The sequence below is a fragment of the Dama dama genome, chromosome 11 (assembly GCF_033118175.1).
Source record: "Dama dama isolate Ldn47 chromosome 11, ASM3311817v1, whole genome shotgun sequence".
Classification (NCBI taxonomy): domain Eukaryota; kingdom Metazoa; phylum Chordata; class Mammalia; order Artiodactyla; family Cervidae; genus Dama; species Dama dama.
The window spans coordinates 81,119,602-81,133,817 of NC_083691.1; the positions used below are offsets into that span (position 1 = coordinate 81,119,602).

Below are 14,216 nucleotides of genomic sequence, written 5' to 3' on the forward strand. Positions count from 1 at the left end.
TTAGTTGTGATTTTGGTGTTTTCCTAAGAAGAGGTGAGCTCACATCCTTCTTCCTCCGCCATCTTGTCTCCATCCTGAATCCCCACAATGTCGATTTTGTTGACCTATGTGTCAGAGCTATTCCATGTGTTTTCTCGACTAATACAGGGAAGGTACTACTGTCCTTACACAGAGGGTGAATCGAGGGCTCTGTGTAGTTGGTTAGTGGGGTCTCAGTCTGGTTGGAGAGCTTTAACGAATGTCAGTGCTCAGGCTGCATTCTAGACCAAGGAAACAGAAACCCAGAGCAGAGCTCGCAATCTGGTATTTTTCCGAAGCTACCCTGGTGATAAAAATGAGTAGAAGCAGGTGTTCTGACCTGCCAGCATGAATCCTCTTGAACTTTTGACTTACCTCTTTTCTTCTCTTCTAAGAGTAGGTCAGTGTCATTGTCTCCATTTCTTTCTCAGGGACAAATTTTTATGGGTAGACATTTTAAGTGTTTTTCCCTTTTTCAGTTTTTATAACTCCTCTAACTGGTCATTAATCAATCAAACATCAGTAATTCCCTGATCTCTTAAACTTCACTTGGATGCCAAACAAGGTTTCTTTTCATATGAGCCAGTGAGGTGAGTTTGTGTATGTAAGTAAGAAGTTTGGGTTTCATATTTACTGAGGTAAATAAATATTACAAAGACAAAATCTTGTTTAAAGTCCTTAGTGACAGAGGAATTAGTACATAAGTAAAACTTACATTTGAATTCTCAAAGAGTGAAGCAAAAAGTGCATAGAAGAGAGGAAAGAATAGAGAGGAATATATGTGTTGTTTAAGCAAGGATGTCTTTCAGTCATTAGTAAAATTAGGGCCATAAACCAGATCTCTGGTGTCTTTTTATGACTTAGAAAGTGAAAGTCACTCAGTCAAGTCTGATTCTTTGCAATCCTATGGACTAGAGCCCTCCAGGCTTCTCTGTCCATGGAATTCTCCAGGCAAGAATACTGGAGTGGATTGTCATCCCTTTCACCAGGGAATCTTCTTGACCAAGGGATTGAACCTGGGTCTCCTGCATTGCAGGGGGATTCTTTACCACCTGAACCACAAAGGCAGCCCTTTTATGACTTAGGTTATATAGAATTTTCAAATAAAAATTCCTGATTTTAAGAATAATTTTATGTTCTACCACATTTTTAAATACCTAGGACCGTAAAGTTAATATGTCTTTAAGGGGTGTTATAACTCCCCAGTAGTTTAGAATCATTACAGTAACTCAGAATTCTGGACCACTTATGGATTCTCTTGGGATCTGACTCTGTTGTATTATAAAAATAATTACTAATATTGAGCACTCATTAAGTACTAGGTCTTGTTCTTGTTAACTCATTTCCCTCAAAACCATATAAAGTAGGTAAATTTCTTACCTGGCAAGTGAAACAGCCAGAATTCAGCTAATTTTAAGTAAATTTCCCTCATTCCTTGGCCTTTCATAGTTACCATGCTTGAATTGGGTTTTTTAAAAAAGAGCGCAGCACAGCTAGAGGGTGGGGGACTTCATGGCCAAGCTGCCCCAGCACCTCCATCAAACTCGCCCAAGCATTTATAAAAATGCATATTCCTGTGTCTTTTTCTCAGAGAATCTAATTAATTGAGCAGAGGGTAGAGCCCCAAATCTTTCAAAAACCAAAACAAGGAACTCCCAGTATTTTCAGTACATACTTGATTGACATTATGCACAGTATCTGAAAAGTTATTCCATGGCTGCGCTCATATAAATAGTCACTTACATGATTTGAAGTCAATAACCATGCCAACATTTCTTACCTATTTTTAAGAGCTCAATGACTCTGTGCTGTGTGGTTTAACTTCACAAATACTAGCACACTTTCATCACTGGCAAAATCTTCAGGTCTAGACATCACTTTGAATATTTCATCTAGGTCATTTATTCTTTTAAAAGGAGATATTGTCATCATTAGTCAAGTTTAAGGGTAGACATGTATAGACTCCTGCAAAAAAGAAAAATCCCACCAAAATCATTTATCTGAATTTAGTATTGTGATATATTCTATGTACCACCCAACAGTAAAGTTAGGAAACCAGAATCCGTGAGTGCACACAGATAGAAGAGCCCAGAATGTCCCCTTGATGAGACTTCTGTCACTACTACGAGGAAGCTCTGAGCCCCTCACGTTGTCAATAATTCACAGGTGCTGGGAGACAGCAACCCTGCCTCTATAAGCAGGCTGGACTTCAGTCAAAATTACTGTCAGCATCAGTTCCTGAGCACAGACCACTTGAGAGTTGAACAGCTGGCCCCCAGCATATGCTAAGAGTCAAGGCAAAGATTAATCATTTCTGGGTGGAGCTATACATAACAGAAACCCTTCCTGTGACCTGCAGGGTTCTAAGAACCATCCCTGTTACAGCAGAAATGTTTAAGACTTAGTCATAGGTAGCGATAAAGTTTGAGAAATTCAGTTTAAAAAATCATTTCTGGAGGAAAGGGGAATGTGTTGACATAGTCCTGCATATTGACCAAGTGACTTGGCAAAGGCCAGATGCAGAGAACAAGCATGTCCTGACTCTGTAATGTGTGGTTTAATTCCAGCCACACTGCCTCCCAAACATAATCTTTCCTGTTAGTGATTCACAGTTACAGGGACCGAGGAGGCAGGATCAAAAGTCTAAAACTCTACAATTAACTGTAAATGTATTAGAATTCAAGGTGAGAATTAGAAATAAAAATCCCTATTATGTAGCTATAGTTATGAACACATATATAATTATCAACAATTACTTAGTTTGTAGCAATCACAATGGATATCTGACTCATATAGGTATGTATTTAACAGTCTAAGTTCTGAATATGCCTGTACTGTGGCAACAGTTCTTGTTTGGATGTCACCCTGGGGAATGGCATTTGCATGGATTTTGCCTTGTTCAGCCACAAACAGGTCTTGGGCTTGGCAGGACCTCATCTACAGTCTGTGATCTGCCACTCTGTACACTAAGCAGTGGTCAGAGAAGGTGGTTTGGGGAGATTCCATCACACTTCATTTGGAACAGAGTTGTCTCTGTTTAAGTTCAAGTTAATAGTCTGGATTTACATATGTTTCTACAATTTTCCTATACAGCTTTTGAATTGCAAAACAAAGATCTGATTTAAAAATCAAGTAAGTAAAACCTACCTTGCTTAGAGGCCCAAACATGTTTCATTTATCTGATAAGCTAATCACTTGGGTTGCTAACTTTCAGAGGCATTTATAAATAGGAACCTATTATTATTAGGACTCTCCTGCGCTATTCACAGTAATGGGCTATTGGAAAAAAATGACTTGAGCGAGAAGAAATCCCTGCAGACCCAGGAGGGCCCAGTAAAATCTTTGATGTTGCGCCTCATTCACTCCTGGCACAGCAGCAGAGATGCCTCCCAGAAAGGGCAGGGTTTGAGTGGAGATGGGGCACCCAGGCAGCCTGGAGAGCCACATACTATGTGCCAAGGAAGGTAAGCAGGCCTAGGATACCAGATCCCCATCCCTACAGCATGGCGGTGGGGGGAGTGGGAAGGCCCCGCATCACTAGCCGCTGCCAGCAGGCATGTCAGCACAGAATACCATCTCACGTGTTCCTCAGCAGCAGCTGAACTGTGGCTGCCCCCCACCTTGGACTCTCTTTATTTACATTCCTTGTTCAGCTGTCTGTCCTTGAAAATTAAAAGCCAAGTGACTTTTTTTTTTTTTTTTTTTTGAGGCTGCTGCTGTGGCAGTTCCTAATAACTCTTAATAATGAACTGCAAGAGACGAAGATTTGTCTCACTTGGCTTTTGCTCACCCGCCTCCATGGTGATCCTGATCAGGCTGCAGTGTGTGATCTTAAGTGTAACATGTAGCACCGGTCCCGCAGGACAGGATCGCCAGCTGCCTGCAACTCCTTCTTAGTTCTCACCAGTACAGGAAGGGCCCTCTGCAGAAACCTGTCCCAGGTTTTCTGAGTGGAAGGAACGGGGCAGCCTGAAAGGGACTGAGGAGAGGAAAATGTGAGCCTTCCTGGGGGGGAAGTGAAGTGTAGGCTGAGAATGGGCTCTGAAATGAAACAGATTTGGTTTCAGAATCCTTGCTCTATTGACAGACACCCTGTCCAACAGGCAGACTATCACAACATCACTGTTTCCCAGATTGTAAAAATGGAAGAATAACATCTACTCCACAAAGGGTTAGATTGAGGGTTCAGTGAAAATATCCATGTAACTATGGCTGGTTCACATTGTTATATGGCAGAAACCAGCACAACATTGTAAAGCAATTATCCTCCAGCTAAAAACTAAAAACATATCTATGTAATATGGGTAGCACAGAGTAAGAAGTTTGCCTCTTTATAAAACATAGGTCAGACCCTATCTGTGGGTCTATCCCACAGACCCTCAAGGTTAACCAGTTCCCTTTCAGAAAGAACATGACACTGCAGAGTCAGTAGCCTCTGAGAAGCCTAAATAACCTGTGTCCCGTGGTAAAGCACAAGAATCTACAGGCTTATGTAAGCAAATGTGCTTTATGTATCATCCCCATTGGACCTTGGGCTTCCCCGGTGGCACCAGTGATAAAGGACCCACCTGCCATTGCAGGAGATGTAAGAGACGTGGGTTTGATCCCTGGGTTGGGAAGATCTGCTGGAGGATGGCCTGGCAGCCCACTCCGGTATTCTTGTCTGGAGAATCCCATGGTCAGAGGAGCCTGGCGGGCTATAGTCCATGGTGTCGCAAAGAATGGGACATGACTGAGCGACTTAGCACACACGCTGTTGGAGGTGGCAACAGAATGGCAACAGAGTGGAGAAAGCCATCCAGATATCACACATCTCTCTACACACATGCTTAGACCATGATACCTTGTAGTAGTAGCATTCCTGCCACTGCTGGCTTTGCAAATGTGAGTGCAATCTGACAGCTATTAATATTTATTCTAAACTGACTGTGCAACATATTTTGCAGAGGCAGCTGAAAGGACTTCGATATCAGTAACTCAGTGATCGTATAAAAAGGAAGTTGAATATCTTACAGGTCCTTTTACATTATTAATAAAGGGAGCTCTTTGAGATCCGTCCTCACCTCACCTTTTAATAAACAGACCTGGGCAGCTCCATTCATGTTGTCTTCCCAAAACAACAAAAATAGCTACCTTTGCTTTGTACCAGAAACATAAGCATTTTACATTTAATAGCTCAATTTAACAAAAGCACTCTGAAGTGAGCATTACTATCCTCATTTCACAGATTAGGAAATTGAATCTCTAAAAATTAAGTAACTGCCTGGGGTCACATACTCACTGGCAAAGGAAGAATTTGAAACCCTCTGGCTTAAATGAGCACTAAACCCTTGTGTTCTGTTCACAAGTCTAAGTCAGTTTTGTCCTACTCCTTGTAGAGAAAGGAAATGTGTGAATTCCCTAGCCTCAGAGAAAAGATGCACTCAGGATTATTGGTGAACAGAGCTTTGAGGCCGCCCATTAGGACGCCAGGCATAAGGAAAGGTGAAATAATACAGTGAACAAGCATTTGCCTGAAGGCAGAAGGCCCAGGTCAGGCCTTAATGTGGCTTCTCCCTTGCTCTGTGATTTTGCACCCATTTACTTATCCTCTCTGAGCCCAGTATCCTCACCTCTAAAGTTTACTACCCTCATAGAATTGTTACCATCAACAAAGAACTGTGGTATCTGTGGGAAAAAGAGCTTGACCAAAGTCACCTATAACTCACCCACCACCAAGCCCTCGAGTCCTGTTACCTAGGGATCCTCTTGTTCTGACTACACAGATGGGACTTGAGAGGACAAAGCTCTGTCCAGGTCTCGGGGTTTCCACCAAAGGCTTGATTCCAGAGTACCCTGCTAAAGCTTCCAGCACTCCACAGACCCCTGTAAGTGGCTGATTGTTCATTGTCTTTTTCTTCTTCCTCCTCAGACACGTTTGCAAGCAAAGTGGCAGCCACCCAGGACCAGTATGCGGATGCATCCATAGGTAACGTCACAGGCAGCAACGCGGTGAACGTCTTCCTGGGCATCGGTGTGGCCTGGTCCATCGCTGCCATCTACCACGCGGCCAACGGGGAACAGTTCAAAGTGTCCCCTGGCACGCTAGCTTTTTCTGTCACTCTCTTCACCATTTTTGCTTTCATCAATGTGGGGGTGCTGCTGTATCGGCGGAGGCCAGAAATTGGAGGTGAGCTGGGTGGGCCCCGGACTGCCAAGCTCCTCACATCCTGCCTCTTTGTGCTCCTGTGGCTCCTGTACATTTTCTTCTCCTCCCTGGAGGCCTACTGCCACATAAAAGGCTTCTAAAGGAACAATCAGATGTAGTAAATTTATATATATATACATATATATATACATAAAATTATGTATAATGAACAGAGGAAACTGGCGTTTGTCATATCCACCCACCTGCTGATGGAATCCAGCTTCAAGAGCAGACTCTGTACTAGGGCCGGAGTGAGAAGGCATCACCTCCCGTTCCCAGGGGCATCGTCTTGTTGAACCAGGCATGGAGGCAGGGCTATCTTTACAGCTCAGCCCAGAAGAGCTGTGTTCTCCCCGGGTTCATAAATCCTTAAGTCTTTGATTTGTTTTCTGTTTTTGCTTGTTTTGGGTCGGGGTTGGGAGGTGGTTGATGTTAGGGTTTGGTTTTGTTTTTGCAGGGGGAGGATCAGGGTTTGTGCTTCTCTTGCGGGAGGTGATGTCCAATCTCAATGGTAAAAATGGAAATCAGGAAGATGACTCTCCCTTTGCCCAAAAACTTTAAAAATTATTTTGGAGTAAGAAAGGAAACGGGCACTGAAGAAGAAAGAAGCATGTCTTCACTATATTACTAAATTTCATGCTTATCTCTGGAGCGAGAGCAGAGGTGAAGCTCCCTCCAAGAAGAAACTTGGGAGCTGGAATGGAGCCAAGAAGAGTTGTGGTTCTAGATACAGTCTGATATTTAAAGATGCTAGGCTTGGCACCCTTGTTCAACAGGTACAAAAACAACATGCCTAGATTCCCAGGAACATACAAAGTCCTTTCTTATCTCTTTAGCTCTGGACTGTGATTAGCAAGGCCCTGATTCTGATGTTCCACACCCACTGATTCCCCAGCCTTCCCATCCCAAACCCCTTCTCCTCCCCTTTACCCCTCATATAAACAGGAAGAATAACTCCATTCAAAATGCACATCATCCTTTTCCATTTGCATCAGTCTGTGTCCCATGTTGCTATTGCCTGGGATTGTCCATCAGTTCTGTTTTCCAGGGCATCAATGGCCTGCACACTCCTGTTCCAGTCATGATGGAACATTTGCTCCTCTTTCATGTGCCTGTTTGGGAATGTTGTTGTGATACCTGTTACACAGTGCATGGATGAAAAACAAATACAACAAAACAAAGCGTATCTGTATATAGTAGAGCATAGCATATACTGTTCTCCCATTTGGCGACATTGATTGGACATTGAAGACATAAGTGAGTTTTCTTTTCACCTGAGTTGTAACTTTTGTGTTGTTATTGAGTTTGGTTAGGGATAAAAGGAGAAAATGGCTTATTGTTCATGGATCTGCACGTTCATTTCTAAGAAACAATAACTGTTACATGGGAGTTAAAGCTATTGAGAGGACAGCGGGCACGCAACAAAGTATCTTCAAGGAAAATTAGCCGTGTGGTGCACATCAAAGCCTTGAAAACTCACCTGTTGGTTCAGGAAGGCCAAGGAGAAGGGCTGTGTGGAGAAGGGGATACGTTAGATGTGCCTGGGCTCTGAAAGCCTCTGTTCCTGGAACACCCCTGCCCCCAAAGTATTTATTTCACATCTGCTCTGTCTGGCACAGATAGTAGATAGTGCTGGTTTGTTCATTTTATTTTTTTATGTAAAAGGCTATTCAGAGCCCCATTTTTTTCACCATCCAGACCCCTCTGATAGTATCTGCAGTTCCTGAGGAGAAAAGAAGCCACGGTGAGCAACAGGCCTATCAAAGTGTGTCTTCTCTACATAGGGCTAAGGAGGACGTGAATCAATGAGATGATTAGTGCCTCTCTGGGAGGTTTTAACCCTGGAAACGGAATGGCTCTATTTCACAATATCAAAGAGTATGATAAACCCAATGTTCCAAAGCCGTGAGTCCACAAATGAGGAAAAATGGAATGACTTAGGTCCCCTCTCAGACATTTCTCTATCCATAAAGAATCCCAGGCCAGAGACACCCCTAAGCCCTCTGTGTTGATTCAGAGATACTTAACTGATAATAATTTTCATTTCTTATTTTCTCTTCGTCCACTTAGTAATCACAATCATTCATCATTTAATAAACACTGGGTGAATGAATAAGTAAATGCTGAGTGCCCACTCAATCTGCCCAGTACTATGCTAGCACTTGGGGACTAAACATGGACCAGACAGCCCGGATCCCTATCCTGAGGGGGTTCACAGTTAATCCCTGAGCAACAGTTAACAGCCACATGGAAACAATTTGATCTTACAAGAAAAACACAATCACTGAAATTCTCTTGCCTAGATGCCTAAGATTTTCTTGAACTGAGAGAGGGTAAGGCGCAGGGTAGGAACAGCAGTCTATGTATCCAGATCCTTGCAGATCTGTACATCTTTCCATTTTAAACCAAGTAAGGCAATCCTGCTGATGACCCAACTGTCTGAGAAATCCCAATTAATCCCAGTTTTTATCTTCAGCTGATCTTTGTTGGACAGCAGTACTTTTCCATGCCCCCTGCAGCTATAATTTCTCACATCTCCTGGAGCCTCAGCCCTGACCTGTCATGGCCCAACGCACTGGTGGCATAGTCCTAACCCATTTTTTTCTGAAGATTTATTTAATGAAAAGCTAGCCTAGAAACACCAAGTAAATAGTCAAGGGATATGAGTTGTTTAAACATTAGAAAGACTTTGCACTCCTTTCTAGCTATATTTGGAATGTTAATAATCCCATAGCAAATTTTCACAGAGGATGGTAAGAAATCTTGACTGTTGGTCAATTTCAATTTCAAAGCTTTTTGGTTTGTTTGCTTTTTAAATTTTCATGTTATAGGGAAAGTATGATTCTGGTTGTTCAGGGTTGTTTTAGTAATTATAGTCATGTACAATTATTTCATTTTGTTTGATTATTTTGTGAGTATTGTGCACAGCTTGGGGGGGAGGTGCACTAATTGTGCTGTTCCTTATAGATGGTACACATTATTGACACAGACAAATAAAGTTTCTAATGGTTTCTGATTTAATCACTAGTGATCCAGCATATTCTGTATGGAATGTTTTCTCTCTCCTCATTGTCATCTATTTCATCTTTTGTTTTCATGTTTTGAAGAAATAAAGACCCAAAAGGTATTACTGTGCCATTGGTATCTCATCCAAAAGAAAGAAAATAGATGCCCAGTCATCACCTGACAAATGTCAACCCTTGGTCATGCATTGTCTGCTTTTAATGTCCCAAGGGAACACAGTGTCTGATGGCTGAGATAAATGATACCTTATTCATCTAATTGTCTTTAAACTTTTCTTTAGAATTCCTTGTTATATTCATATATGGTCATGCATGAAACACTTTCCTATGTGAAGGTAATTTTCTGGGATCAACAATTAGTATGTATCCTGGGACCCAATCTTTGGTTTAACACAAAATAAGCAGCCAACATTTACTACTATAACAGTAAAAGGGATAATTCAATAACCAGACTAGCCTTGACTGTTGAGCAACTATTCAGCAAGATGCTGTGGCCCAATGATTGTAACCTCTTATAAGCTAATTCTATTGTTTCAAAGGTTCAAGTTCAAGCCTTCTACCAGTGGAGAGTTCATAGAACTTTGCTTTTACCATTCATGGCATAAGCACACTAAGTTTTTCCTTATAATTTTTTCTTGAAAAGCATACTGTCTGTCTTCAATTCTGAAGCTATTCTGATAGGTGACTGTCATCCTATTAGATTTCCTAATATATACCTTCCCTCCAGTGGTCTCACTGTTAATAAAAAGATCACCATACACAGAGTTTTATCCACAGGGGCTTGATTCATTATTGATGGCACAGCCCTGCTCCTAACCTGTCAAAGTGAGACTCACCACTTTGTTCTGCATACACCTGAGAATGTTGTGGAAGCAATCAGAAAAGTAACAAATATCCTCTATTAAAGTCCTGCATTCTCTAATGGTGGCAAAACTTCACTTTCTCAGTAATGTAAATCAGCTCCTTTAAGATTTCCTTCAGTGTTTCCTGACTCAAGAAATGAAATCTCTCTTGATTATGGTTTTCTCTGATAGTGGGCAGTTATATCCAGAGCAAGTCTTGGGTATAGTTTCACAACTTCAAGAATATTTGGCCATTTCATAATCAACCATGTACAACACTGGATCTTACCGTAATCTCCAAATGACACTTGGTTTTTGTTGTAGTCATCATTTCACGTGGCCAAGAGTAGTAAAATTGAGCATTTCAACTGATAAACAAGGGTATTACATAGACAAGACCTACAGAATCATATTTATCTTACAAAGAAAGAAAGGTGCTGTTATGAGTGGATTCATTAGCTTTCTTTCAGTTCTACTTACAGTTTTAGTAGTGGATTGCATTTCGGTTCTTCTTTTCAACCATTATGTTCCTGTCACTTCTAATCATATTCATTGTCTTCCATCAATGTGTATCAAGTGTCAGTTGGTCCTGCTGGTATTGCACCTGCAAAGACAGCATAGTAAGGGGAAACAATTGTAAGAGATATTTTTTAGAGCTTAATCAGGCCAAAGTTAATCATCTCCCCAAAGAGAGAATGTCTTACTTATAGAAAGAGCAACCACTAAATGGTGGGACTCCCAAAGGAGAGAGTGCTTCAGCTTTCCAGCCAACAAGAAACAGGTGAGTATGAAGCTGTCTGTGAATTTTTTCTACCTGTCAAGGTATCTGAAAACATGTATTCAGAGGCTCTTCCAATTTCAGTTTTGTCAAAGTCTTCTGATTGAATCTCCTATGGAACTTTTAAATCAGTGATCATAGTATAAATTATTTTTATTGGTTGACTTGTAGAACAGAACATTATAACTTTAAAAAAGCAAGATAACTTTGTAGTTAGAATTATGACCCATGTCTTTACAGGAAGAATTGCTTGCCCAGAATTGCCTGGTAATCAATGCAGTGTTTTATAGATGCTTGACCTGCTCACATTCTTTAGAATCATGCATCCCTAACCTTTTCCAAAGATCCAGAGAGGTGTCCCCTTGGGAATATGCAGCCTTAACCTTTCTTTTCCTAATTCCCAACCTTTGTAACGCTTCCCTGGCTACTCCCATTATATTCATTTCCCTTAGTATTCACTATTACCTTTCAGCAATGTGGAAAAGGCTCAAGCTAAAAATTCTCTGGGCATGTTTTTCTGAAAGTGAGTTTGTCATTAGAAAATCAGATACTAATATAATGATGTTTCACCTAGAAAACAGTCATCAGATCTTAGTGTAGTATCTCTATAAATGTTTAGGACAGGATTAGACCCTGAAGCTACACACAGCAGCTGTTCATTGAATGTGAATGGATCACATTCTTCATGTTTTAGTGCCCATCCACCTAGCCTTCTGTTCTATTGATATATGTAGGTATGGATCGAGGATAAAGACCCTCACATACATCTCCAAACATCAAGTATGTAAATACAGAAAAACATCATATGTAGAAAAACATCAACATTTCATGCCTCCAAGAAATATGAGTGGATCAAGTATTTCTCTGTAGTTGTTATATTCAGGATATGCAAATAGTAGGGAAATTCACATTAGTAACCAAACAGACCGAGAGAAATTGACTAATTTCAATGTTACTGAGTCGATTTTGACAGTTAATGCAGAGCCCAGCACTCCTAATTTGTTGATTGCAAAGACAGATCTACCTAGCCAAATCCAAGAGTATAGAAGGGAATTAATTTACTAGAATGATTATATAGCCCTCTGTACTGGAAATTGCTTATTTGCCTATAAAGACCTGGCCCAGAGATTTTCAGACATTTCCCCTACATTCCCAAGTTGAAATATGCATGTGTGTGCATGCTCAGTGGTGTCCAAGTCTTTGTGACCCTACGTACTGTAGCCCACGAGGCTCCTCTGTCCATGGCATTTTCCATGTTGAAATAAACCACATTTAATTTATGGAATTTGTTATTAGATCTCTTAACGTCACAAGGTAGAGCAATAAATAAATTCTCCAAGGAGATCCTTCCTAAAAATATGATCCTAGATTTGCAGTGAACCATCCTCCTATATGAAAATCTCATTTCTCCCAAGTAAAAGGAACAGTTTCCCTTAGATAACAAAATACATAACCACGTTTCACCTAAAAATAGACAATTATATAAATATTTAAGATAGAGCTGATATGGCCCATGTGTCTACTGAGAAAAATAGTTCTCTACCTTCTTATACTCAACACTAAAATTTGTAAAATATTCCAAGGAAGATATCTTAAAAGATTTTCCATTCTCATGATGCTCATATAATTGAAGAATATGGTTAAAATAATGATGTGGGTGAGGATTATCTATGTGCTTGACAAGAACATATTTTTAAAATAATAGAATTAGCCAAAAGAAAATTTGTTAATTTTCTTCATCCCAGGCTACCCTCGTCTAAGATATTTGAAAGCTGTTATCCTTTGCAGGTGGCTCAGCAGTAAAGAACTCACCTGCCAGTGCAGGAGGCATAAGAGATGTGAGTTCAGTCCTTGTGTCAGGAAAATCTCCTGGAGGAGGGCATGGCAACCCACTCCAGGATTCTTGCCTGGAAAATCCCACGGACAGGGGAGCCTGGTGGGCTACAGTTCATAGGGTCACACAGGATGGACAGAGTTGGACACAAAGGGTCGGACATGACTGAGTTGACTTGGTGTCATGCATGCTTTCTACTACTACTGCTATCCTTGTGGAAGCCGAATTCCCAGTTTCCAGAAACCATAGTACAATCAACACTCTCACTTTCAGCTTTTATATGAAAATCAAAGCTGATAATGCATAACTTTTGGCTTTGGCAACCCCCCAAAAAGTATGCTTTTGGCACACTTTTCTGTATTGCTGAGTTATTTGTGTAATGCACTGGACTTACACAGTTGTCTCATAAAATTGCCTTCAATAATTTCCGTCCTCTTTTTTCTAAAGTAATGAGCAAGATTACAGTCATGTCCAACTATTTGCAACCCCATGGAATAGTCCATGGAATTCTCAAGGCCAGAATACTGGAGTGGGTAAGCCGTTCCCTTCTCCAGGGGATCTTCCCAACCCAGGGATCAAACCAGGTCTCCCTCATTGCAGGCAGATTCTTTACTAGCTGAGCACCAGGAAAACCCAAGAATACTGAAGTGGGTAGCCTATCCCTTCTCCAGCAGATCTTCCCAACCCAGGAATGGAATCGGTGTCTCTTGCATTGCAGGTGGATTCTCAACAGCAGAGCCACCAGGGAAGCCCTGGAAACCCCCCAAAAAGTATGCTTTTGGCATACTTTTCTGTATTGCTGAGTTATTTTGTGTAATGCACTGGACTTACACAGGTGTTAATAAAAATGCCTCCACTAATTTCCTTCTTTTTTCTAAAACCATGAAGTTCCTAAATTTCACACCATAGCAACCTGATAATTTCATTTATAAAGAGCTGATTCCATTTTTATGTCATTTACATTTCAGAATTAATTTGAATATTTAAAATAACCAACACATCAGAAGGGATATTGAACTTAAATCTAGCCCATACAAACAGTAAAGCTCAAACAGACCTATCAGTATTTAAAAGGCTTTTGAAACACTGACCTATTATGCACAGCAAATTAAGTGTTGTTTTCAATCTTCTTTTTACCAAAAGTTGTCATTTCAACCTGTGTAAAAACAAACAAACAAAAATTTTTTTAAATGCTAGTTTGAAGATTATTTCTATGAGAATCAGATATAGTTTCAGCAGTTAATCTCCTCTATCCCATCTCTTCCCAGAGCATAGAGATACATAAATACAAAATGGATGATATAAATCAAAGACCTCAGATTGTATTTTCAGATGTCTAGATTTGCCCTAAAAGCCCATGTCAGGTTGGCATTCCTTTTTTATCAGATCTCTTTTATAAACAGGAAAAGGGGGCAGAGATGGGAAAGGAAGCATATTCCTGATTTCCTTTTCCTTTTGTGCTAAGGATGTAAATTTAAAGTCATTTGAAAACTGCTTATAACACTATTAATTATATCTTTCCTTCTAAGTACAT

The 14,216-nt window shown here is 40.6% G+C and overlaps 1 protein-coding gene across 7 annotated transcripts in view; it reads left to right on the top strand.

Annotated features, from left to right (window-relative positions):
- The window catches only part of SLC8A1 (solute carrier family 8 member A1), a 442,272-nt gene extending 433,046 nt beyond the window's left edge, over positions 1–9,226 (top strand). For all 7 annotated transcript variants that reach the window (XM_061155536.1, XM_061155533.1, XM_061155539.1 and 4 more), the window contains exon 8: positions 5,930–9,226. In XM_061155536.1, coding sequence (XP_061011519.1) covers positions 5,930–6,306 — 377 coding nt within the window. In that variant the 3' untranslated portion in view covers positions 6,307–9,226. The remainder of the gene's footprint in view (positions 1–5,929) is intronic.
- Positions 9,227–14,216: the final 4,990 nt, after the last annotated feature.